Below are 26,787 nucleotides of genomic sequence, written 5' to 3'. Positions count from 1 at the left end.
CTTTCCAATTAATATATAATGTATTGGAGTTATATGATGACAGGGAGTTGATAAAATGATAATAATAATGCTAACAAAATGATTTATGGCACCTACAACTCTTTTGCACTCTAGAGTTTGATGTGGAGAACTGTCCGATTCGAGATTCTATTTTTCTCTCTCATTGAACTTAATGTTCAGTATTCTTTTATCATTATTCTTTTGTTTTTATCCAGCCATTATTAGCCTTTATTCTGGCATTACATTGCTTGGCCATCCACATCACTTTCATCTCAGATTCATTAATCAACCTATTACCTGAAGTATTTATGGGGTAAAAAGCATATTCTTGGGACCTTATGTGAATTCTTTTAACAAAATATATCTTGAAATAAATATAGCTCCTGGTGCAGCAGGTGCATTAGAGCTACAATTAACATCAACTACATAACACAATTTAAAAGATTAATATTACGCTCAAAACTCACTTTAAACCACCATCGGCTGTTTGCAAAAAACTTTTCCCACTCTACAAATCAATGCTATTAACTGCAGTAATAAAAGTAATAATGAATTTTTTTGGCATCTGGAAAAATGCAGCAGTACACCAATAATGACTTGGGCCCCATCAGTCTGAAGTATTTTTTTCTTCACTCATATTTTAAAATATTTAAAAAATCTAAAATCTGCACATCACTTTCGTCCACTACTGTATGTTTGGTGTGGTCAGTGCCACACTAAACTTAGTAAAAGTATTTATCTGACAAAATTATTTGGCAAAAAAGGAAAAAGCAGCTGCCTGCTCTCGCCTACATTTCAGGCGAGGCTAGGCGCATCTCAAACAAGCCTAATGTCTTTTACCTTCAGTTGATTTCAATTAAATGGTTTTGGCTGAAACCTCTCTTTTCTTCAGTGATTCTGCTTGTTAACAGCAGGTGTTCATCATTAATGTTCAATTATCACTTAATTAATAGCTTAATTATCTCATTAACTTGAACTCTGCTTCATTGTTATTTTAACAATATTCAGAGAAGGACCAAATGTACTCTGAGCAGAGTTGATTTAACTCTGGGGATTTTACTGTGCAGCAGTAGAAAGAGGCTGAACACTTCAAATATACTTTACATTGTGTTTCATGTATGAGAGTCAAATATGATCTTACCACAGTTTCTCCAGTTTACAGTGAGGATCCTCCAGTACAGCACAGAGAAGCTTTACACCAGAACTTCCTATTTTATTCCCAGACAGATCCAGTTCTCTCAGGTGTGAGGGGTTTGATCTCAGAGCTGAAGCCAGAGCAGCACAACCTTCATCTGTGACTCCACAATCATTCAACCTGTAGAAAGATGAAAACCATACTTGTCAAACACTATGAACAGAAAAAAAGCAATCTGACAACTGCCTGCAATATACACTAACTTTTGGACCCCCCTATCATTATACCTGTCTGTAAAAAGGCACAAGGCCCGGAATATAAAAAAAATATATAATTATAACTTTAAGTTACATCTTTATGTGAAAGAAAAATTAATAATAACTGGTAAATCAGATTATTATATATATGCAGCTTCTCTAACTTTGATTTTCTTACTTACTGGACTGATCTGGATTCTTTAATAACAGGCAGCATCTTATGAAGAACCTTCATACTTTCAGCTTTGTTTCTTTTTAAAAAATTATCCAGATGAAACTCATCCAGCTTCTTCTCTGATGTCATCAACACAAAGACTACAGCTGACCACTGACATGAAGAGAGTTTGGCTTCCTTTATTCTTCCAGATTTCAGATACTGTTGTATTTCCTCCACTAGTGAATGATCACCCAGTTCATTCAGACAGTGGAACAGATTGATGGATTTCTCTGGAGAATCAATGGTCCTGATCTTCTCCTTTATGTACTGAATCGTCTCCTCATTGCTGTCAGATCTGCTTGTCTGTTTCATTAGTCCTTGTAGGAGAATCTGATGAGACTCCAATGACAGACCCAGAAGAAACCGCAGGAAAAGGTCCAGATGTCCATTTTTACTCTGTAGAGCCTCATCCACAGCTCTCTGATGGAGATCAGATAATGAAACATGTTCTGATGAATTGTGTTGAAACCAGCCCTTAACCTTAGACCGCAAATTCTGTTTGGTGATTTGGTCAAACACATTTATGTTGTTGTTTGTATAGGAGAGGTGCACATATAGAGCCGCTAGATGTTCCTGAACACTCAGATGAACAAAGCAGAAGACTTTCCCCTGATACCAGCCAAACTCCTCTCTGAAGATCTGAGTGCACAATCCTGAGTACACTGATGCTTCTGTCACATCAATGCCACACTCTCTCAGGTCTTCCTCATAGAAGATCACATTGCCTTTCACAAGCTGCTGAAAAGCCAGTTTTCCCAGTTTGAGGATCATGTCTTCATCTGTCACGTTCTTCTCATAGTCCTTCTCATGTTTGATGTTGGTCTGAAGGATCAGGAAGTGTGTGTACATTTGAGTGAGAGTCTTGGGAATCTCTCTACTCTCTGCTTCGCTCAACATCTTCTCTAGAACAGCGGCTGAGATCCAGCAGAACACTGGGATGTGGCACATGATGTAGAGGCTCCTTGATGACTTCAGGTGTGAGATGATTGTATTGGCCAGACTCTGATCACTGATTCTCTTCCTGAAGTATTCCTCCTTCTGTGGCTCATTGAAGCCTCGTACCTCTGTCACACGATGGACACACTCAGAGGGGACGAGATCAGCTGCTGCTGGTCTGGAGGTGATCCAGATGAGAGCAGAGGGAAGCAGATTCCCCACAATGAGGTTCGTCAGCAGCACGTCCACTGAGGCTGATTCACTTACGTCACACAACCTCACATCGCTCTGAAAATCCAGAGACAGACGACACTCGTCCAGACCATCAAAGATGAACAACACTTTATATTTGTCACTGGATATTTCCATTTCTTTTGTTTCAGGGAAAAAGACATGAAGAAGATCTGAAAGACTGAGTGTTTTGTCCTTCATCAAATTGATCTCTCTGAAAGGAAGTGGAAATATGAGCTGGATGTCCTGGTTCTCTTTCCCTTCAGCCCAGTCCAGGATGAACTTCTGCACAGAGACTGTTTTTCCAATGCCAGCGACTCCCTTTGTCAGCACAGTTCTGATGGGTTTGTCTTGTCCAGGTAAAGGTCTAAAGATGTCATTGCATTGGATCGGTGTGTCCTCTGTTGCTGCTCTCCTGGATTGTGTCTCAATCTGTCTCACCTCATGCTCATTACTGATCTCTCCACTCTCACTCTCTGTGATGTAGAGCTCTGTGTAGATCTCATTCAGGAGTGTTGGGTTTCCCTGCTGTGCTGTTCCCTCATACAGACACTCAAACTTCTTCTTCAGATTTGATCTGAACCTGTCGAGGACTTCATGGCTGTAAAATTAAAATACCACATTATTACATGAGTCAATAAGCATAATGTCTTTTTATTCTGTATAATATCTTCAAATCATATATTTTGCTGAAATCTTATACCTGACATCAGTCTGTGTATCTCGACTCTTATCTACTGGTTGACCCATAGACGCGTCACTCCTCATAGACACACAGCTGGGCTCTGGTTCTGATCTCTTCTGATCAACTGAACTATAATAAAGAGAGATTAAAGTAATTAAAAAACTATATTTAACTAAGTACATATTAATTTATTTTTAACTTATTTAATTATTAAAACAAACACTTAATGATCATTACATTTAGTTATTGCAAAAATTGTAAATTGAACGAAGTGTTTTCATAGATGTTTCTCTCTGTGTGAGCTACACTATGTTTAAAATCTTTTTTTTTTTTTTTTTTTTTTTTTAAGAAATAGTACCTGAGATCAGTCTGTGTATCTCCACTCTTTAACTCTATTGGCGGATCCATAGACCTGTCACTCCTCATAGACACACAGCTGGGCTCTGGTTCTGATCTCTTCTGATCAACTGAACTATAACAGAACAGATTTGATTCTTTATAATCATTTAATAATCTTAAATCTTAAAGTATTTTTCATCAAAAAGCACTTTATGGGGAGGCTGATCTTATTGTTTTTAAATACAGTTTTTAGGTTTAACCTAACAAACACATCATCTTCTTGTTATTTAAATGTGGTTTAATGTAGTGTTTATTCAAAGTAGGCTACCTGCATCCTGGAAAAAAATCTTCATCTCTGGATGTTTGTGCGTCATCCATGATGAATCTGAACAGCTTAAACAAAATCTGTTCTCCAACACTGAATCTGGGTGGAAATGACAAAAACACAATAACTCAGCAGAACGGACCCTGGAGTCCTAAACAGGATCATGAGACGCGGGGTTACTCAAACACACGTTAGTCATGTAACTTAAAGCACAATGAAAAAAAAAAAAAAATCCACATGCAACACGGAGCAGCAATGAAACCACATTTACGTGCTTACAAACGAAAAATATTAAATTAATTTCAGAGAACTATTGCTTCCTCAAAGGAAAATCTGAATGCAAATGTCACCTGTAAAGCCTCTCGATACCTGAACACTCACCTTGATCAACATCTAATTACATACAGATTCACAAATCTTCCTTTTCTATCAAGTAGCTACACGTAAATTCCTTTTCATTAAATGCTTTGACACTCCGTAAAGAACCGATATCCGATTGTACATGGCAAAGCATAAACTCTTAACATTTAGTTTCACTCTTTATTTGTGACGCGAGCGATGATCACGTCACGTTACGCGCGCGATCTCAACCCTTTTGTACAGATGTCCCTGAAAAAAAAATGATTACACGCATTCACCTAGATTAATGTTAAAAGATAGAACAATGCAAACTTAAATTAGGTGGGCACGAAATACATGTGTTGAAGTAACGAGTTTAATGCGTAAACAAACCTGTGTGACCCATAGACGCGCGTGACCATCCGTCGGATGACAGAAGGCATGCAGTTGATCTCGTGCAACAGGTTTTTCAGCAAAGGTTTGATTGTGTTGATAATTTGGAGACCTTAGAAAATAAAGTATCACATATGATATAGTAGGCTTAAGTAGCCTACGTTGATGTGTTGAATAAATGTGTTTATTTCAGATTATCCCAGGGTACTATTGGTTACTCATACGCATGCGGTTCACTTTTCATATGTGAACTATTTCAATATGAACAAAATACTTTTTTCTTTAATGGCTATCAACACGTAGCCTACTACAGTAGGCTACAGTACAGAAAAATGTCATGTCGCGAGCAAGAGCGGATCATGAGTCGAGTCGGATCAAGCATAATTTATTTGTATAGGCTACTTTTGTTGGCCAGTTGAAAGGTGAGGAGTTTGCATCTATGCTCTAAATTTCAGTTTCAAATCTTTTCCTTTTAATATAAAGTGAAGAATTACGCAAGAGTGACTGTCAGATCACTGCTTTTTGTTGTTGACTTTAGCAATAGGCTACTAAAGAAAACAAGAAACCAGTAAAAGAATGTGAAGGTGCAAACTTTAATAGCTCTTCACATAATAAATAAATAAATAAATACATACATGCATACATACAAACAAATATTTTACAGAAATAAATGTTCAGTGAAATTATGTGCATAATCTTTGTCGCCCTCTGCCGGTAGATAAATTTACAACATTTGTCTCTTCTGTAGTCACAGACTCTTAGTAAAACTTGTAAAAACTTTTCCTAATGCTGTTTGTATTGAACAATAAATCTATTGTCTGTTGTTTGTTTGTTTTTTTTTTTTGATTTTTTTTTTTAGTTTTTTACTTTGCTTTAATCGTTTGCTGTGTATGTTACACCATCTACATTGTAATCACTATCTAACAAATCTGAAACAATTCAAAGTTGCTATTTTCAGCACTCACTTTCAAGAGCATTACTATAAAACAAGAAACTGGTGTGAAGTCACACTCATGTCAGTGTGATCGCTGTGTCTGTGTGTCTTCAGTCTCTGTAGCTCCTTATTCACCATCAGCTGTTCCTGAGGAAACTGGACTGACGTCTAAATACTGAGAGTCCTACAATAAAACACACAGACAGTCACATATGAGTATGAGACATTACTGCTGTCACATCACATCAGGAGATCATTTCAGAACAAACACAGACAGAGATATTGGTGTATTCATATATCGTTATATTCATATTTCAGCTAGATATGAACGAAAAACTGATTAATAACAGTAAATGATAAACAACTCTCTATTTATCACCTACACACAGAGAAACTAAGATGAAAATATTCCTATATTCATAGATCATATTACATCACAGAATTAAACTCTTATTAAACACAGTTTAAAGTACAGAGACTATAGAGGATCTGAATTATTCTTATATTCTCCATTTACACATATGAGGCTGTTACTGAACTTGTTACTGAACTTGTTACTGAACTTGGATCATTTTAAAAGCTTTAAATAAAAATATTCTCACAATATTTTAGTTCCTTCAGGTTATAATGTGGATCATCGTTCAGATCAGAGAGCAGCTTCACTCCTGATTGTCCTAGTATATTCCCAGACAGATCCAGTTCTCTCAGGTGTGAGGGGTTTGATCTCAGAGCTGAAGTCAGAGCAGCACAACCTTCATCTGTGACTCCACAATCTTTCAACCTGTAGAGAATATATTAAATGTCTGTCTTTTGCAAAATCTGTTTTAATTAATTAAACTATTGATTAAATGAGTTCGTTTTACTATGTTACTTAGATCTGTACTATGTACAACCCCAATTCCAGAAAAGTTGGGACGTTTTGTATAATGCAATAAAATTAAGAATCTGTGATTTTTTGATTCTCTTAAATCTTTATAAAATATTTCCAATGTTTTCACTGAACAATTTTATTGTATATTGTAAGTGTAAGGGTGGAACTCCTACAGCGGTTCAGACTGTAAGGTTTGCCGAGCGACTAAAGAAACTTTATCAGTAAGATGTTAGAAAACTGTACATTTCTTGTCTATTACCACCCACTGCAACTTATACCAACGACGGAAATAAGCGCAGTTACAATAGCAAAATATGTGGGAGAGCGTTGCTATAGTGTGACAATATTGTATTGCAATAGGGAGCACATTAATGTTAATACTAAAACAAAAATAGTTAGCACATCATTTGTAATTGAAAGGGTTTAATGACAATATCTGATTATGGTTACACTTAAAATAATTACAAAATAGATGTATGAGATAATAAAATCATATACCATTAATCGTACCCAGCATGTATGAAAAAGTTACCTGAGAGAGAGAAAGAGAAATAGAGAAAGAGAGAGTGAAAGAGGAAGAGGGCAAGAGAGTGCCCGAGATCCAAGAAAGAAGAGCATAGAAAAGAGACCAGAGCAACAGTTAAAATCTTCTTTTATCCCTTCCTTGACCATGTGACTGAAACTCAAATGTGAGACATTCAAACTGACCAATCAGAAGATAAAACTTCCCCCCACTGTACTAAAGGTGTGACCATTTGTAGACCCCCGATGTACACACATCTTGGCCTACAGGCCTTGATCACTATTACCTTTGTGCCTCCCAAATGGCCCTTGGCAAGAGAGAGGGGTGTGAAACAGTAAAGCAAATGTCTTTGTTCATTTTAAAATATCTTTGGATATTTTCAATTCTTACATAAGTACGAACAAATTTTGATTTTGATGGCTGCAAACTGTTTACCACTGTGTCACATCACCTTTCCTTTCAATTACAATTTTTAATCATTTGGGAATTGAGGATACTAATTGTTCCAATTTTGCAAGTGGATGTTTTACTCAATCTTGCCTGATAAAAGACATCTGTGCAACAGTCTATCATTGTTGTCTCATTCTCCTTTTCTTTTTTTATGATTCATATTTTTGTTCATTCAACGTGCAAACAATATTCAATTTACAGATAATTAAATGTTTTGTAAACCTCTCCCTCTAGCCCACCCAAACAACACATCAGGGACAATTATTTGTAGATTGCTATTGTAGACTGTAGAGAAAGAAAGCACAAAATAACAATAAATAATTTACATTCTTACAATGTGTCTCACCACAAGCACTGTAGAGATCCTCAAGAAATGCCAAATATCTACCCCATCTTCTCTCAAAAACTATTTTTTCGAGTAATCTATATAAGATTTTTTCATATGCTGCCACTTTTCCCAATTCTGCAACCCATTCTTGAAAAGTTGGTGAACATACTGACCGCCATCCCCTTATAATAATTTGTCTCCCTACCATAATACTTATTTGAGTCCAGATCTCAACATCAGCACTTAATAAAAGCGGGTCTCCCAAGATGTAAATACTTGCGCAAAATGAAAAGCAGCATCCTGACACATATTGAATACAGTTATGAATCTTAATGCATAATTCGTCTGATTCTGCTTTTCATGATGGGTCATACATTTTCAATCAGAGTCAGATCTGGACTGCAGGCAGGCAGTCAGACCCATCCACTGTATGGTGTATATTGTCTAGAAACCACTCTGAAGTTGCACATGCTGAATGAGGCCTGGAATTGTCTTGCTTCCCAGAAAAGATGTCATCTTGATGGCAGTTTATGTCTCTTTATCCCAATACATGCCTCCATGTCAATGGTTCCTTCACACAAATGCAGGTCACTCATGCCATTTGCACTGATGCACCCCCATAACATGACAGATGTTTTCTTTTGCACCTGTCACTGATGAAAGTCTGGATGGTCCCTTTCGTCTTTGGGACTGAGAACTCAATGTCTGTTTGTTCCAAAAACAAGCTGAGATGTGGACTCATCTGACCACAGCACACATTTCCACTGTCTTTAGGACCATCTGAGATGAGCTCGGAGCCAGGGAACTAGGCAGCATCTCTGCACTGAACAGATGTATAGCTTTCTCCTTGTGTAACAGACATTTGAGATGCATTTTGTGATGCAGAGTCAGACTGTTAAGTGACAAAGATTTTCTAAAGTATTCCCGAGCCCATTTGGCTATATTTAAAGGTACAATTTGTGATATTTTTTTCCGCTAGAGGTCGCTAGAAGCCTATTCAAAACAAAGACGTAGTTTGATGACGCCAAGATTTAGAGCGGAAACGGGACATGTGGTCTCCATCTCAATGGACGGTGCAAAAGAATAGGGATTGGAGTCTGGAAGAACTCATGTTCGTGGATGCGATTATTAACGTTATTGTAGTATGAAGCAGAGCAGGACCAATTGTTGCGGGAGCCGAACGAGGAGCTGGAGCGATTGATCAACACACGCCTCACGAGCAGCGGGACTTTTATTATGACACAGCCGCCGGCGCCGCTTCCGCTTTTCCGGTCATGAGTTTACGGGAGCTGTCCTTGTCGACAAAACCAGCGGCAGATGGTAAACAGTAATTATATTCCATAAATAAGTAACACAATCCACCATAAAACGTGCAAGAAGTAAATAAGGAACTGCTTGAAGCAAGCTAGTGGTTTGCTGGACGCTAGACACTACTTCCGCATTTGTCCACGACACTGTTGTCATGTGGTTTCTACGTCAGTAAAGGCGGTAACAAAGGGAACTGACGTCTTTCACAGGCGACTGCACTGCCCCGTGTCACTGTTTAGAATGGGAATTTTCTCATGATTTACAAGTAGTTGAAAACATTAGAGATATTGTTAGTAATCAGCTGGACAAAATATATAACACTAGCCTAGTGGTTTTTGGATATTTTACTGCAAAAATTTTTACATATTGTACCTTTAACACAACAACAAAATTTGGTTTCTCCTGCAGTTCCATCTGAGAGCTCAAAGGTCCTGCACATTCAACTGAGGTGTTTACCTTGCCCTATACAGACTGAGATTTCTCTTGATTCCCTGAATCTTTTTACAACATTATGGTAGATGGTGAAAGACATGAATTCTTTGCAATCTTGCATTGAGAAATGTGATTTTTGAATTGTATGACAATTCTCTCATGACATTTGGCACAAAGTGGTAAGCCTTGCAAAGACTGAGATACATTTTTACACCCAAACACTATACCCTCACCCATTTCCAATTCACCTGCTAATTGTGCACTGTTTAAAAAACAGTTTAACTTGGATATTATTAGCCTGGCTGCCAGCCCGAACCCCGCCCACAACATTTTTTGGACGGGAAGTTCGGTCTGGACTCGATCCATTGTGGAGTAATTATGCTCGGCTCCCAGAAGGCAGAGCCAATCAAATTGCCAGGGCGGGCTTTAATCAATGATGGACAGGCTATCTGCGGTTACGTAACCACCCACGTCATCAAAGAGCGCTTGGGTTGAATTGGTTTTCACCAACGATGACTGCAGCTGGATAAGTAAGATGTTTAGATTCCGCTATCACGTCTGTAATAATAGAAATCGACAGCGCATTAATTTTAAAAGACAAACAAAGAACCGCAATCAAGGCATTTGTCAATGGGAAAGATGTGTTTGCCGTCCTTCCAACGGGATTCGGCAAAAGTTTAAGTACAAGTTCAACATACGTCACTTACTGCGTTGCTCTGATTGGTTGTAGGTCTATCCAATTGAGTGCAGAGTTTGTTTGTTTTACTGGTTCGGTTAAGACACGCCCCATAATTCAAGTGCAATGGAGCAGTATCAGACTCACATTCTGACTAGAATATGAGTCTGACGAAGTCAGGCTAGGATATTATATCATCTTTTCACTTTTATTTTGCCTCTGTCCAAACTTTTTTGGAGTGTGTTACAGCCATCAAAATTTGTTTATATTTACAAAATACAATTATGTTGGTCAGCGGAAACATCAGAAATCTTTTCTTTTTACTTTTGTCAGTTAAAAAAAGATTCAAGAGGATTAACAAATCACAGATTGTGGTTTTTATTGCATTTTACAAAATGTCCCAACTTTTCTGGAATTTGGGTTGTTATATGTATGGAGTATCAATTAATATGATCATGTGTTCAATCATTTACAGCTCAATCAGTTGAACTCACAGCAGCAGAAAGAGGCTGAACACTTCAAATATACTTTATATTGTGATTCATGTGTGAGAGTCAAATATGATCTTACCACAGTTTCTCCAGTTCACAGTGAGGATCTTGTAGTACATCAGACAGCAGATTCACTGATTTTCCTATTTTATTCAATGACAGACACAGTTCTCTCAGGTGTGAGGGGTTTGATCTCAGAGCTGAAGTCAGAGCAGCACAACCTTCATCTGTGACACCACAATCATACAACCTGTAGAGAACAATGACACACTCTTCACTCTCTCAGTTCAGTTCAGATCAGTTTAGCAGTGAATCCATTATTAAGGAGAAAATACGAGGTAGATTAGTCTCCTCGCCCCCTCAGGAACCCAACGATCAGGTCATGTTTCTCCAAGGACTTACCATCAGCTGCGTCATGGTGTGCAGTAATGGCAGCAACATACACTTTGAGGGTGGCCTCATTTGAAGCAATCTGAGTGGCAAGCAGCCTTTGCTCCAAACCATCTTGCAGGAAGGAAAGCACTGATCTGATCGAACATGTTCAGGGGTCCTCTGGATGAAAGGAACACCACTCAATGAGAGGAACACCACTCGATGAACAGGTTCCACTTCAGAGCATAGAGGTTCCTCGTAGAAGAAGCTCTAGCAGAAGTGATGGTGTCTACAACCGACTGGGGTAGATCACCTAGAATCTCTGCTTCCCGTCCAGGGACCAGACATGGAGTTTCCAGAGGTCCGGACACGGGTGCCATAGGGTGCCCCGTCTCTGAGTCAGAAGGTCCTTCCTCAGAGGAATGGACCAAGAAGGTGCTGTCGTGAGGAGCATCATTTCTGGGAACCAGGTCCGAGTGGGCCAATAGAGCGCCACTAACAAGACCTGCTCCTCATCCTAACTGACTTTGCACAGTAGCTGTGCGAGCAGGATCATTGGGGAAAACGCATACTTGAGAAGGTCCCGGCGGCTAGCTGTGTGCCAGTGCATCCATGCTGAGAGTGCCCTCGGTCAAGGAGGTGCTGTCCGTACGGACCAGTACGTTCTTGCCTAGTAACAGCTGTTTGAAGCAGCTCAGTGCAAGACATACTGCCAGCAACTCGAGGCAATTGATATGCCACTGCACCTGAGGCCACAGACCTGAGACTGTATGCCCATTGTATGTGCCCCCCACCTGGTAGTGGAAGCATCTGTATAGAGACCACAGCATGCCTGGACACTTTTTCGAGGGGAACTCCTTCCCGCAGGAATGAAGGGTCCAGCTACTGAGTGAGGGTACAATGGTACCTCAGTGTGATGGGCACAAGGAAAGTACTGCGTTGCCACGCCCATCTCTGGACTCGCCCGTAAAGGCAGTGCTAAAGCAGCCTCATTTGAAGCAATCCGAGCGGCGTGACTGTGGCTGCAGATGCCGTATGCCCCAGGCGCCTCTGAAAGATTTCAGTGGGGCCGCTGTCCTGCTCTTGAGCAAACTCAGACAGTTCAGACGTCCCCAAACCAATCTTGGAGACAGATGCATTCGAAAATGTGTTTCTGCATTGACATCTTGAACAGCAGCCTGAGAAGGGACTGATTCAGGACTTGCAGATCCAAGATTGGCTGTAACCTGCCGCCTTTCTTTGGTACAATGATGTAGGGGCTGTAGAACCCTGACTTCATGTAGGCTGGAGGGACCGGCTCTATTGCATCCTTCGCCAGGAGGACAGCAATCTCCACCCGGAGCACAAGGGCATTGTTCACAGAAATATGAGTGTAGTGAACACCCTTGGAACAGAACGAACAAAAGATTCTCCACCCGGCCCTCCTCCGAGCGAGGAAGCGATGCGAGCATCATCTCCTGAAGAGCTATCTTCCTCTCCTCCAGGTTGACCGCCTCAGGACCGCTTCTTCCTTCCTTCCTGGCTGAGTTTTAGGCCAGCTTGTGAAATGAAAGCATCGAGAAAGTGCACTTTGATGACATCTCACACCTCTACAAGGCTAGCCAGGGGGTGCTTCTGGACCACCATGGTGGACATCGTCTGGCAAGGGGCCTGCGCTGTGACTTGCAATGATTTTATGAAAAAAACTTCAATAAAATTTACTGAATAACTTTCAGATTTCAAACACAGTCTGTTTTTGCACCACCAAATAGAACAAACAGCAGAATTGCGGCGACTCAGAGAAACACAAATGTTTTGTTCCTCAAAGAATCAGTGTATTTGAATGAATCAGAGTACATGATTTAATTAGGCTATCCATTCATACTTGTTTACAATCTATAATTCATACAGTTATTTGCTAAGTTAGAAATGTTGATTGTGTGAAAGTGTGTATTTCAGTGTGACTCTCAGTCCTGCAGTATCTTGTGAGTGAGGAGCAGCTCATGTGTTCAATCATTTACAGCTCAATCAGCTGAACTCACAGCAGCAGAAAGAGGCTGAAAACTTAAATTATATTTTATATTGTGATATAAATATGATCTTACCACAATATCTCCAGTTTACAGTGAGGATCCTGTAGTACATCAGACAGCAGATTCACTGATTTTCCTATTATATTCCCAGACAGACTCAGTTCTCTCAGGTGTGAGGGGTTTGATCTCAGAGCTGAAGTCAGAGCAGCACAACCTTCATCTGTGAGATCACAATCTCTCAACCTGTAGAAAACAATGATACACTCTTTACTCTCTCAGTTCAGATCAGATCAGTTTAGCAGTGAATCCATTATTAAAGAGAAAGTAAAAACTTTAAGCACAAATTAATATGTTTGATGGATCATTAGACTGAGATCTAAAATATCACAAAACATGACATTAAAACATCTTAAGTATCATTCAATCAGAAAAATAATATATTTTATTTTCACAATATTAAAGGTCTATCTTGTGCAAAATCTATTTTTAATAAATGACACTAGGGGCCCTATGATACACCCGGCGCAATGTGGCGCCAGGCTCGATGCAAGTGTTTTTTGCTAGTTTCAGCCTGACGCAGATATCATTTTCAGTCCTGTGGCACGTTGTTTAAATAGCAAATGCATTAGCGCGCATTTGTGTGCACATGGGCATGCTGGTCTGAAAGCGAGGTGTGTTCAGGCACATTGTCGGCGCATTACTATTTTGAGGAAAATGAAATAGACTGCGCCACTGACCAACTGAAACCTGGGCTAAAGTCAATGGCGCAATATTTGTTTTGTTATTTAAAGAGCGTGTTACTAATTTGCACCTTTCAGCGTATGCACAACGGGCATACATTTTGCTTATTACACAGGGAAGCGCAGCAGCACACAAACATGCCAAATGTTAAAAATAAAAGGATAATAATGTAAATTAAAATTAAAATTATTATTGTGTGCATAAAGATAACAATGCTTTGTTGGAATCCGGCTTTTCCCGTAGATGGTCTGCTAGCGCTCTTTAACCTCGTGCATGTGCAGATCCGTTTCCTCACTACAGATGTGTTCAGTCATTCCACTTGCAAATTCCGCCTTGTAAATAGCGAATATACCATGGCGTGAGCACAACTGGCTTTTAAAGGGAATGGAAGAAAAGACTCTGGTTGGTTTATTGCAAGTTACGCCCAAAACACACCCATTACTTGTTAAGAGAATAGGGACAACCTTCTTAGACCATGCACTGGGCACACAGACCATTTTTTCCATCCTTAAACTACCAAAAGTGGATTCGGACAAGCCTTAAGTGCACCTGCGCCATGCGCTTTAGACCATGTGCTTATATTCTTAAAATAGGACCCTAGTATTCACCATGGCCGGACTTCCCACTGGGCTTGAGGAGCTCATGGGCCCCAGTCAATAGGGGGTCTGACTTTTACCCATTTATGTTTGTTTGATTTGTTCAGTTTTACCAGTCAGAAATTATTAGTCTCATTTCCACTGTCTGGCCATTTTTAGCAAGGTCTATAAACGGACCAGCCTCCGACTGAGAGCTTCGATGCCATAATCAAAACAAACAGCATAAACTTGTATATCATTATTTTTTATAAAAGACAGACATCCCAGATAGCAAAATTGATATGGCCCAGATCTGGCGCAAATTTGACACTTTCCTTTGGCCCACTTTTGGCAGGAATGATGGCACTTGGGCGGTCCGCTCCTGTTTTCCAGATTTGGACCACAAGCAAGCCACAATAATGCCGCATGTCAGCCATGAACAAAACAAATGAAGCAGAACTGGCCCACATCTGGGCAACAGTTCATTTTGATTCTGGCCCAGATCCAACAACCTTGCTGTTGCCCAGATGTGGGCCAGTTCTGCTATATTCGTTTTGGTTATGGCTGACATGCAGCATTGGTATGGCTTGCTTGTGGCCCAGATCTGGTGCAAGTTTGACACTTTTCTTTTGGCTGACTTTTGGCAGGAATGATGGCACTTGGGCGGTCCGCTCCTGTTTTCCAGATTTGGACCACAAGCAAGCCACAATAATGCCGCATGTCAGCCATAAACAAAACGAATGAAGCAGAACTGGCCCACATCTGGGCAACAGTTCATTTTGATTGTGACCCAGATCCAACAACCTTGCTGTTGCCCAGATGTGAGCCAGTTCTGCTATATTCGTTTTGGTTATGGCTGACATGCGGCATTGGTATGGCTTGCTTGTGGCCCAGATCTGGTGCAAGTTTGACACTTTTCATTTGGCTGACTTTTGGCAGGAATGATGGCACTTGGGCGGTCCGCTCCCGTTTTCCAGATTAGGGCCACAAGCAAGCCACAGTAATGCCGCATGTCAGCCATAAACAAAACGAATGAAGCAGAACTGGCCCACATCTGGGCAACAGTTCATTTTGATTGTGACCCAGATCCAACAACCTTGCTGTTGCCCAGATGTGGGCCAGTTCTGCTATATTCGTTTTGGTTATGGCTGATATGCGGCATTGGTATGGCTTGCTTGTGGCCCAGATCTGGCGCAAGTTTGACACTTTTCATTTGGCTGACTTTTGGCAGGAATGATGGCACTTGGGCGGTCCGCTCCCGTTTTCCAGATTAGGGCCACAAGCAAGCCACAGTAATGCCGCATGTTAGCCATAAACAAAACGAATGAAGCAGAACTGGCCCACATCTGGGCAACAGTTCATTTGAATTCTGGCCCAGATCCATCACCTTGCTGTTACCCAGATGTGGGCCAATTCTGCTTTATTCGATTAGTTTATGGCTGACAAGCGGCATTGGTATGGGTGCTTGTGGCCCAAATCTGGCCAACAGGTGTGGACTGCCCAAGTGCCATCATTCCATGCGGTATGTGGGCCAGAGCGAGGTTTTGGATCTGGGCCAGAATTAAAATGAACTGTTGCCCAGATGTGCGCCAGTTCTGCTTCATTTGTTTTGTTCATGGCTGACATGCGGCATAACTGTGGCTTGCTTGTGGCCCTAATCTGGCAAACAGGAGCGGACCGCCCAAGTGCCATTATTCCTGCCAAATGTGAGCCACATGAAAGTGTCAAGTGTGCAACAGATCCAACCCTTTGCTCTGGCCCACATACCACATGGAATGATGGCACTTAGGCGGACCACTCCTGTTGGCCAGATTTGGGCCACAAGCAAGCCATACCAATGCCGCATGTCAGCCATAAGCAATACAAATAAAGCATAACTGGCCCTAATCTGGGCAACAGTTCATTTTAATTCTGGCCCAGATCCAACACCTCGCTCTGGCCCACATACTGCGTTGAATGATGGCATGATGAGCGGTCCACTCCTGTTTGAAAGATCTGGGCCACAATAAAGCCACAATCATACCACACGTAAGCCAATAACAAACCAAATAATAAACCAGAACTGACACTAATGTGGGCCACAGTATATTTTTATTTTAACCCTAGTGGATTAAAATAAAAATCCTCATGTGGCCCACATGCTGCCTAGAATGGTGACATTTTGACAACGCATTACTGTTTACCAGATCAGGCTATTTCAAAAGTCAAGTCACCTTTAATTTAACACTTTATAGACTGTTTCAAAGCAGCTTTACAGGTATAAACAGGAGAATGATTCAATTATTCCAGTTCAATTCTGCTGTAAAGCAGCTCTAAAAGAAATAGTGTCATTGTTCAGCTGAAGTCAGTATGTTTTAATTCAGTTCTGTTCAATAGCTGTATAAAGTTAATCAATTATGAAATCAGTTCAATTTGTTATAAAGCAGCTCTGCAAAAAACAGTGATGTCATCGTCCAGCTCAGTTCAGTTCTCATATGATAGTGTCAGTGCAATCAAATCAATATTATTGCTGAATATTAAGTGTCCCAAACTTAGCAAGCCAAAGGCAACAGGGGTAAGGAACCCAAAATCCATCAGGTTACAAAAATGGAGAAGAAAAAAAACCTTGGGAGAAACCAGGCTCAGTCAGGGACCAGTTCTCCTCTGGCCAATGAACGAATATGGTGTGATGTGATTCAGGCAGCAACACAAGTCAGATTGTGGATTGGTATAATCTAGAATATTTCATATGGTTCCATCAGTTTGAAGATCAAGATACAACACGCCGGCATAGAGTTGAACCTAGCCGTAGGGGTCTGTGCAGAGGACTTGTCTGGTTCTTGTGGTCTTTGCTGAGGATCTTTGCCGATGGCTGTCAACGAAGTTCTCACAGGGGATCTGTCTGGCTTTGTCTAGTTGACATGGTCTTCGTTGACATTTAGGCTTGCGTCGTGGTCATGCCAAGATGCAGGTCCACCATCTGATCTGGATTTGGAGGGGATCCAGCTGACTATGGTAACCTCGGGATAAGGAAGAGACAGACAAAATGTTGACTGAGTTTTGAACTCACACCAAAACTCCCATTATAATCAACAAACCTCTTATTTACATTGTGTTTGCACTGTTAGTTATGATGAACGTATTTGTTAGTGAGCAGAATTCGAGTTTCAATGATGAGATCACTGCTTACATACACTCAACATGACTGTGATCAGCTACAATGCTCATTCAAAGTTGCAACCTTTCATGCCACTATCTAAATATAATGCAATAGATCTAAATGTAATGTTATAGTCAAGTTTTTAATAATACATATTATTATGTAATAATGTCACAGTTAATCTCTAAAATAAAAACAACATAAAGAAACAACATAAAGAGTATATTTTAAATACTTTTTAATGGCATGTTTTTATGAAATAAGGACAGTCTCACTGAAACTAAAGCCACGTTCGTGCACCGTCTGCATGACATAATGTTCGTCATCTGGAGGGCTCATGGACGTCTGCATACCTCGTCCATGTGCAGGCCAAATTTCAAGACTGTGTGGTGGATGGTGGATGCACTATTTTTATTCTCTGATCCTACCCAGCGAAGTCCCGTTGATGGCACGATTCGTGAATTAAATTGTACTGCATGTGTTGAACTCGGTCATCCACGCACATCTGTAGTTGAGTACACTTTGAAAGATGCGCAGACAAGACTGCATGTGAGATGCGTCTGGCCGCGGAAAGTGAAGTATACCCGGGTCTTAATACAGCTACTGATGTCCACTTTCTCACAACTCATTTACTTTTCAATTAAGACTTCATTTCAAGACGTCATAAAATCAAAATTGACCTTACTTACTTTGTTAGTGCATATTACTAGTCTTGTGGTGAACAATTAATCCGTGCAAGTTAATACACCGAAAAAAATTGTTTGTCGTGGTAATCTTTAATCAAAATCTGAAATGTTACTTCTGGTCTGAAATGGTGTTCCTTCTCTGATAAAATAAAACCACTCCCCCCAACCCTTAGTCTGCTATGAGCGAGAGACGGAGAGGAGGAGCGTTAAATTAAAACTCTGCCCTCTATTCAATATTCTGTTTCGCTTGGAAATATGTCACAACACTGGAGAAAAGACGTTTGCACTTCCGGTTCACGGGGACTTTAACTCATTTAAGGCTGCTCCATTGGTGATATTTAACAAAACTGACATTTTTGACATTATCATGTGTGTTATTGTTTCTTCAAGCATGACAGAGAACTCGATACTGGTGGGCCGTCCATGCTCACTATACTGGTGCATGTCTTTCTGTGCGTCGTGTGTGTGACAGGACATTCACAGACAGTGCGTTCTCTTTTTCTCTTTTGGTGCGCTTAAATGGTTTAAAAGCATTCGCAGAAATAAGAGCGTAATCATATATTGTAATGCTAGCCAAAGGATGAAACAAACAAAACAAAAAAAACATATGCTGCATTAACTGTGTTAAATATTTTAATGCGTTAAACTGGAAAAAGCACTAAGTATTTCAGTTGATTTATTCTTTCCAAGCTGATTTGTGGCACATGGAGAGGCAACAGCAATACAGCTATTTGATTTGCGCTCATTTCATTCATAGAGTTTACATTTATTCACTTAACACACTCATTATTGCACAGTGATTTTGGAGGATTAAATATAATATCATTATATCATTATCCAGCAAACACGAGGAGTAACTGTGTGCTGTGTGTAACTGCGGACACCCACGAACCGTACCCGAGTCCGCTTAAAAAGGGTGGTCTGGGGTGCGGTTCAAGTGAACTCAGGTACAGTTCGCTTCTGATATAAATGCAAACGCACCAAGCTGCGGAAGTGAACCGCTATTAATGCCGTATTATTTGATAAAAATGTGTGTTTGTGTGTGTGTTTCACTCACTTTCCCGACGAGCGTGACTGACGTGCTGCAAACAGAGAGCTGTAGCATAACTTTTCTCATTTCTGCTCGCCTTCAGCATTCTACATTCGTGGGGAGATAGATGCAAGTTCCGTTATGAACAAAACCTACGGTTCAAAAACAAAAATGGTGAGGAGAGCAACGTTATGCATTTTGCCGACTTCTCCTGTGCCATCGTTATTAAGCAACGTAGTCAACAGCTGCTGGTTTGATGACGAAAACGAACCGTGGTTCGGACCCAAATAATATAATGTGAACACAGTCCAGTGGCCGCAGGGAGAGGGGAGAGCAATTGAACTCGCGTTCGGTCCAGGCAATCGAACCAAGTGTGAAAGCACCCTTAGATGCATTTTAAAAACCAACCTGTTTAACACGAAATACTATTCTTCTCATTTGTTTTACTATATTTATGGTCCACAAAATAAATAAAGGAATAAATTAAGACAGTTAGGATAGCCTACCGTTATCAGCATGTTATGCTGAAATTTGTCTCTTGAGAATAGTTTGCACTTTGCTTTTTGTGTGATATACATTAGCTCACTTTCTGGCTCACACGGTGTATTTGACCAATTAGACACGCAAACAGAGGCTTCAATGCTTGTCCGTCTTACACTCAGAGTATGCGCATAGAAACATCCTGCCAGTATTTAATTTATTTTTAATATCAACCACGTCCTGCTCTTTACTTTCTCATTCATTCATGTTTCTTTATTAATAATGCCAATAGCCCTGCCCACTGAAAGCTGCGTGGACTGTCACACAAATACGAATATGACACATTTATAGGACATAAAGGTCTATGCAGTAAACGAAAGTAACTGGTGAAATGTTTCGAAATGTCCCTTGGCACAGCAGAGCACCAGTTTTAATAAAAGGATATGTTTAAGTTCAGCCACTATTTTACATACTTTAACATTTTCGCAGATGTTCAAGAAATTCTTTTCGCCGATACTACAAACAAGCCGCAGCCGCATGAATCTGATGAGTTCAGGAGCTCTTGGTTACCATAGAAACGGTGCGGTGATGGCGGTGATGACCTCAACATCGCGGTAGGCATCTCATTACTGCGGTATTGCGGTTATCGTAGCTCTAATTCAAGCATTCAACATCCTCGTAGTATAATACAAATTAATACACAGCAAAATAGACAGTGTAACTGACTTACAGGTTTCTTAGACAGTCCATCTTCATTCCTCTTTTTCTCTTTCTCACTCTGTCTCACATGCAAGTTGAAGTCATCTTTTGATGCAGGATTCTTCTTAATCTGTTGCTGTGAGCCTGATGTTTCTGACAAGTAATAAAACTAGTTAGTGCAGTATAATGTACAATGAATACATAGATGAAAGTCCAATTGAATTATAGTCATAATTTTATTTTACTGTTATGCCATAATAAAGCATAAGTAAAAACACTTGTCTACAGTACCGTGCTGAACCGACTGCAGGTTGGGAAACAGTGAGTGAAAGGGAATTCATGCTGGTCAATGCTGGTTTTTACAGCAGGAGGATCTACATTGAGGAGACAGACAATGTATCACTTCAGTATTATTGACCACTGGATTTACAGTTTAACTGGGCTACATGGGACTTAACTGTATATCATGTTACTTAAGTAAAACCAAACTAACGTTAACTGAATGTATGCCGTCACGTGACGTGAATGAACGAAAGAGACTCGGTTCAAAAGACTCGGAGGTGAACTAATCAACGTTATTCACGAGATATTACATAAAATAGTTAAAAACAATGAACTAATCAGTCTTGATCTACTGGCCATATCATAAGAAATATGTAAACAGCGCGAACATAGCAAATTACTATGTCCGGTCACTTAATCATTGTAGCCTACACAAACTACAAATCTTCTACATAAACATTCATATTTTTTAAAAATAAAATCCTGAAAATCCAGAGATAGCAAAAGTTGAAATGACTAAGTAACTTAAATTCAAATAGCCTTACCTATGTGTTTGCTTGCTAACGATTTAAGTAATCATTAGCTAACTTTAATATCACATAAATACTCCAATCAAATATAACGAAGCAATCGCCAACAACATAAAAACATTGTTTAAATCCATTATTTTTTATGAAGTCTTACCTTGACTTTACTTTGTGCAGTTTTCAACCGTCAATTCTCCAGCCGATCCTCTCTGCTGTTTAGGCGCCTTTTCCGCGCGCCTACTTTTAAATTTAAAGGGCCGGAAATAGAATTCGAACCAGTTTGAATTCTATTAAATAAAGATCTCTAATAAAGTTAGCTGAAGCCTATAACATGATAATAATAATGAAATAAAAATACAAAATGTTTGAAAAGTTAATAGCCTAATATCAAATCAAATAATATCAAAAAACAATGTTCTCATTGCAGTTTTATGCTGTGCTGATTTACCCATTCATAATTTAATTTATCAATTAATAATATGACAGGCTATTTTTACTAATAAAAAAAGTCATTTATAAATCTAAATGTCAATATTCAGTTAAAATGTAAGACAAAATAAATATTTTTTATTAATGTTTGTTTTGTAATGTTTTATTTATTAGTTTATTCATTCATTCATTTATGTACTTATTACAATATCAGGGTCACTTAAGCAGTTTATAAAATGACACTGCCTGCTTACATTGTTAATCCTGCATTTAATTCAACCAATCATATTTGAGTGACAAGTTTACAGTTTATGTCAAGTTTATGCATACAACCAGGGTTTTGTGCCGGTTATCATTTACTTTAAGGATAATGGGTTGGGTTAGGTTTAGGGTAGCATTAGGACTAACTTGTCCTTGGGATATTGTTACAAGTTCAACAAAACATGGACAGTGGAATATGTTCTGCTTGAAACCATGGCAAAGATTTTAACATACAGCAGCTCAAAATGTCACTCTACTAAATATATGTTCCAAGACCATAGTTCACTAATTTTAACTATGTTGTACACATTTCTCAATCAGACAATTTACTTACAGTACATGTACAGCATAACTGACTGTAAGAGCTGTAATAGTGCACATCTGTGTTTCTGCTCTACAGTACAGACACACATACATGCTGTGTTTTCATGTTTTATAAGGGACCATGCAGAGACATAATGGTTTTTATACTGTACAAACTGCATAACCTATCCCTCTACATTAAACCTACCCATCACAGAAAACTTTCTACAATTTACATTTTCCAAAAACATCATTTATTATTGCCCCCTTCCCCATTTATTGTACATCCCCCCTCCCCTAGCCCTAAACCTACCCACCACACACAACTTTCTGCATGTTTTGAATTAAAAAAAGAAAAAAGTTTTGTATGTTTTTAACCCATTTGGTTGTAATGCAAATGTCATTATAGATATTTGTGTCCTCACAAACCACATATACCTGTACACACAAACACACAAATAAAGTTATGTTAAAAAAAACCTGAAATATCTGCCTTCTCCAGATTAGCCTGTACAATTAAGTGTTGCATCCTACATCAAATATCCCTGAAAAGTATTAATGATATATTTTCAGCTCCATTTTTAGCTATACATTTAAATTAACCAGTTTTAAAAGGTGCTCCATACAAAGCCAGAAGTAGCCTAGTTTTTTTATGATATTTAGAGCATATTTGCTGTGTCAACTGTACCAAATATTTACCAACATTGGACCTAATTGTTATGAACTATTAACATGCTTACTGTTCCATTTTGAGCTTACACCCTGGTTGGCCAGTGCTGACTGTGCCATACATATGCCAAATATGGTCCAAAGTTGGAGTAATGGAGTACAGTTGGAGTTCACATTCAGAATCGCCAGTGATTACACTCTGTCATCTTTGCCAAAACTGGTCCAGATATGTTTTAAGATATCTGGGCCACATTTGCTGCATTATATGTGGGCCAGTTTAGGCTTACATCCTGGTTAGCCAGTGCTGACTGTGCCGTACATTAGGCAAATGTGGTCCAAAGTTGAAATAATGTATCTGGGCCATATTTGTTATGCCATCTGTGGGCCACTTTAGGTTCACATTCAGAATTGCCAGTGACTACTGTCCCACAATTTTGCCAAAACTGGCCCAGATAAGATTAAAGATAACTGGGCCACATTTGCTGCATTATATGTGGGCCAGTTTAGGCTTACATCCTGGTTAGCCAGTGCTGACTGTGCCGTACATTAGCCAAATGTGGTCCAAAGTTGAAATAATGTATCTGGGCCATATTTATTATGCCATTTGTGGGCCACTTAAGGTTCACATTCAGATTTCCCAGTTATTACTGTCCCACAATTTAGCCAAAACTGGCCCAGATATGTTTTAAGATAACTGGGCCACATTTGCTGCATTATATGTGGGCCAGTTTAGGCTTACATCCTGGTTAGCCAGTGCTGACTGTGCCGTACATTAGCCAAATGTGGTCCAAAGTTGAAATAATGTATCTGGCCCATAGTTGTTATGCCATTTGTGGCCCACTTTAGGTTCACATTCAGAATCGTCAGTGATTACACTCCGTAATCTTTGCCAAAACTGGCCCAGATATGTTTTAAGAATAACTGGGCCACATTTGCTGCATTATATGTGGGCCAGTTTAGGCTTACACTCTGGTTAGCCAGTGCTGACTGTGCCGTACATTAACCAAATGTGGTCCAAAGTTGAAGTAATGTATCTGGCCCATAGTTGTTATGCCATTTGTGGGCCACTTTAGGTTCACATTCAGAATCGCCAGTGATTACACTCCGTCATCTTTGCCAAAACTGGCCCAGATATGTTTTAAGCTAACTGGGCCACATTTGCTGCATTATATGGGGGCCAGTTTAGGCTTACATCCTGGTTAGCCAGTGCTGACTGTGCCGTACATTAGCCAAATGTGGTCCAAAGTTGAAATAATGTATCTGGCCCATAGTTGTTATGCCATTTGTGGGCCACTTTAGGTTCACATTCAGAATCGCCAGTGATTACACTCCGTCATCTTTGCCAAAACTGGCCCAGATATGTTTTAAGCTAACTGGGCCACATTTGCTGCATTATATGGGGGCCAGTTTAGGCTTACATCCTGGTTAGCCAGTGCTGACTGTGCCGTACATTAGCCAAATGTGGTCCAAAGTTGAAATAATGTATCTGGCCCATAGTTGTTATGCCATTTGTGGGCCACTTTAGGTTCACATTCAGATTTGCCAGTTATTACTGTCCCACAATTTAGCCAAAACTGGCCCAGATATGTTTTTAGATAACTGGGCCACATTTGCTGCATTATATGTGGGCCAGTTTAGGCTTACATCCTGGTTAGCCAGTGCTGACTGTGCCGTACATTAGCCAAATGTGGTCCAAAGTTGGTGTAATGTATCTGGGCCATATTTGTTATGCCATTTGTGGGCCACTTAAGGTTCACATTCAGATTTGCCAGTTATTACTGTCCCACAATTTAGCCAAAACTGGCCCAGATATGTTTTAAGATAACTGGGCCACATTTGCTGCATTATATGTGGGCCAGTTTAGGCTTACATCCTGGTTAGCCAGTGCTGACTGTGCCGTACATTAACCAAATGTGGTCCAAAGTTGAAGTAATGTATCTGGGCCATATTTGTTATGCCATTTGTGGGCCACTTTAGGTTCACATTCAGAATCGCCAATGATTACACTCCATAATCTTTGCCAAAACTGGCCCAGATATGTTTTAAGAATAACTGGGCCACATTTTCTGCATTATATGTGGGCCAGTTTAGGCTTACACCCTGCTAGCCAGTGCTGACTGTGCCGTACATTAACCAAATGTGGTCCAAAGTTGAAGTAATGTATCTGGGCCATATTTGTTATGCCATTTGTGGGCCACTTTAGGTTCACATTCAGAATCGCCAGTGTTTACTTTCCACATCTTTGCCAAAACTGGCCCAGTTGTGTTTTAAGATAACTGGGCCACATTTGCTGCATTATATGTGGGCCAGTTTAGGCTTACACCCTGCTAGCCAGTGCTGACTGTGCCGTACATTAGCCAAATGTGGTCCAAAGTTGAAGTAATGTATCTGGGCCATATTTGTTATGCCATGTCTGGGCCACTTAAGGTTCACATTCAGAATCGCCAGTGTTTACTTTCCACATCTTTGCCAAAACTGGCCCAGTTGTGTTTTAAGATAACTGGGCCACATTTGCTGCAGCATATGTGGGCCATATTTGGTTTAAAGCCAGATTAGCCATTATTGATTGTGCCACATTTTTGCCAAAGATGGCCCACATTTGGTTTGCGATATTTGGCCCATATTCATTATTTATCACACGGGCCACTTCAGGCTCACATTCAGATTACACATTGCCGTAAGTGCCGCATCTTTGCCTAAAAAGGCCCACATGCAATTTGAAATATTTGGGCCATTTTTGCCATGTTACATGTGGGCCACTTAAGGCTCACATACATTTTGTCCGGGCCATAAGAAGGCCTGTAGTGCCACACCATTGCCTAAAGTGGCCCACATCCGTTTGCTATCTGGGATGTGTGTTAAATCGCATCTGCTCATTTTTATTTGTGAACACATGGCTACTTAAAAGGATTTAAGATTTTAGCCCAAAAGGCCGCACATTTAGAAAGATACTGATAAATTCTCTGTCTAAATTCTCCACTAAATTATGCGATCTGAAAAGTTTTGAGCACTCTCTTGTGTCATCACATTAGTGGTGAGGAAATATCATCAAAATGTTAAAACAAATGTTTAGGAAGTCCTGTTCTTTATATTTATAAAATGATATGAGTTATCACTAGGGGTGGGAATCGGAGGGTACCTCACGATACGATACTATCACGATAAATGGCTCACGATAACGATAATATCGCGAGTCAGCGATTCTACTATAATCGATATATCGCTAGACAATCCTATAATGATACATCGCGATATTGGTCTTAATATGAAAACAAAATGCACGTGAAAAGGTTAAGTGCAGGTTAACGGATAAATCTGATCTTATATGTACATTTAATAGAGTTCACGTCACCGAAAGCAAGAAATATGAGGTGCATTTTATTGACCATCAGTTAATTTCAAAATCAAAGACTGTAATAGGAGAGAGCGGCAACAGCACTGGTAAAAGGTCTCATTACTTTTAATGAAGATAACTGTGTGTTATGCGTCTGCGACTTACTTTCACTTTCATATGCGGCAGTTTGCGCGTCAGCTTGCTGAAGAGATCTGCGGCGATGTGTGATGCAGTAGCGTTCTCATATCTGACTCTCACATGTTTCAGTTTTAGTATTTTTGGGAGAAGTAAAATTTACATATGTAGTTTCAACAACCAGATGCATTTAGACTGAGCATAGACAGTTTTGACTGGAATGCGTCCCAGACCATCTCCTGA

General features: G+C 39.9%; 2 protein-coding genes across 2 annotated transcripts in view; both read right to left on the bottom strand.

Moving 5' to 3' along the window:
- Positions 1–4,221, bottom strand: part of LOC137005231 (NLR family CARD domain-containing protein 3-like) — a 31,603-nt gene extending 27,382 nt beyond the window's left edge. The window contains exons 1-5 of the mRNA XM_067366048.1: positions 4,129–4,221; positions 3,820–3,933; positions 3,480–3,590; positions 1,575–3,377; positions 1,142–1,315 (exon numbers count right to left, since the gene is read on the bottom strand). Of these exons, the coding sequence (XP_067222149.1) occupies positions 1,142–1,315; positions 1,575–3,377; positions 3,480–3,590; positions 3,820–3,933; positions 4,129–4,178 (2,252 nt within the window). The 5' untranslated portion in view covers positions 4,179–4,221. The remainder of the gene's footprint in view (positions 1–1,141; positions 1,316–1,574; positions 3,378–3,479; positions 3,591–3,819; positions 3,934–4,128) is intronic.
- Positions 4,222–5,842: 1,621 nt separating this feature from the next.
- The window catches only part of LOC137005493 (NACHT, LRR and PYD domains-containing protein 3-like), a 30,427-nt gene continuing 9,482 nt past the window's right edge, over positions 5,843–26,787 (bottom strand). Inside the window, exons 6-9 of the mRNA XM_067366438.1 lie at positions 13,327–13,497; positions 10,950–11,120; positions 6,394–6,572; positions 5,843–5,975 (exon numbers count right to left, since the gene is read on the bottom strand). Coding sequence (XP_067222539.1) covers positions 5,974–5,975; positions 6,394–6,572; positions 10,950–11,120; positions 13,327–13,497 — 523 coding nt within the window. The 3' untranslated portion in view covers positions 5,843–5,973. The remainder of the gene's footprint in view (positions 5,976–6,393; positions 6,573–10,949; positions 11,121–13,326; positions 13,498–26,787) is intronic.

Source organism: Chanodichthys erythropterus, chromosome 17, assembly GCF_024489055.1.
Source record: "Chanodichthys erythropterus isolate Z2021 chromosome 17, ASM2448905v1, whole genome shotgun sequence".
Taxonomy (NCBI): domain Eukaryota; kingdom Metazoa; phylum Chordata; class Actinopteri; order Cypriniformes; family Xenocyprididae; genus Chanodichthys; species Chanodichthys erythropterus.
This window is presented reverse-complemented; position numbering and strand designations above follow the sequence as displayed.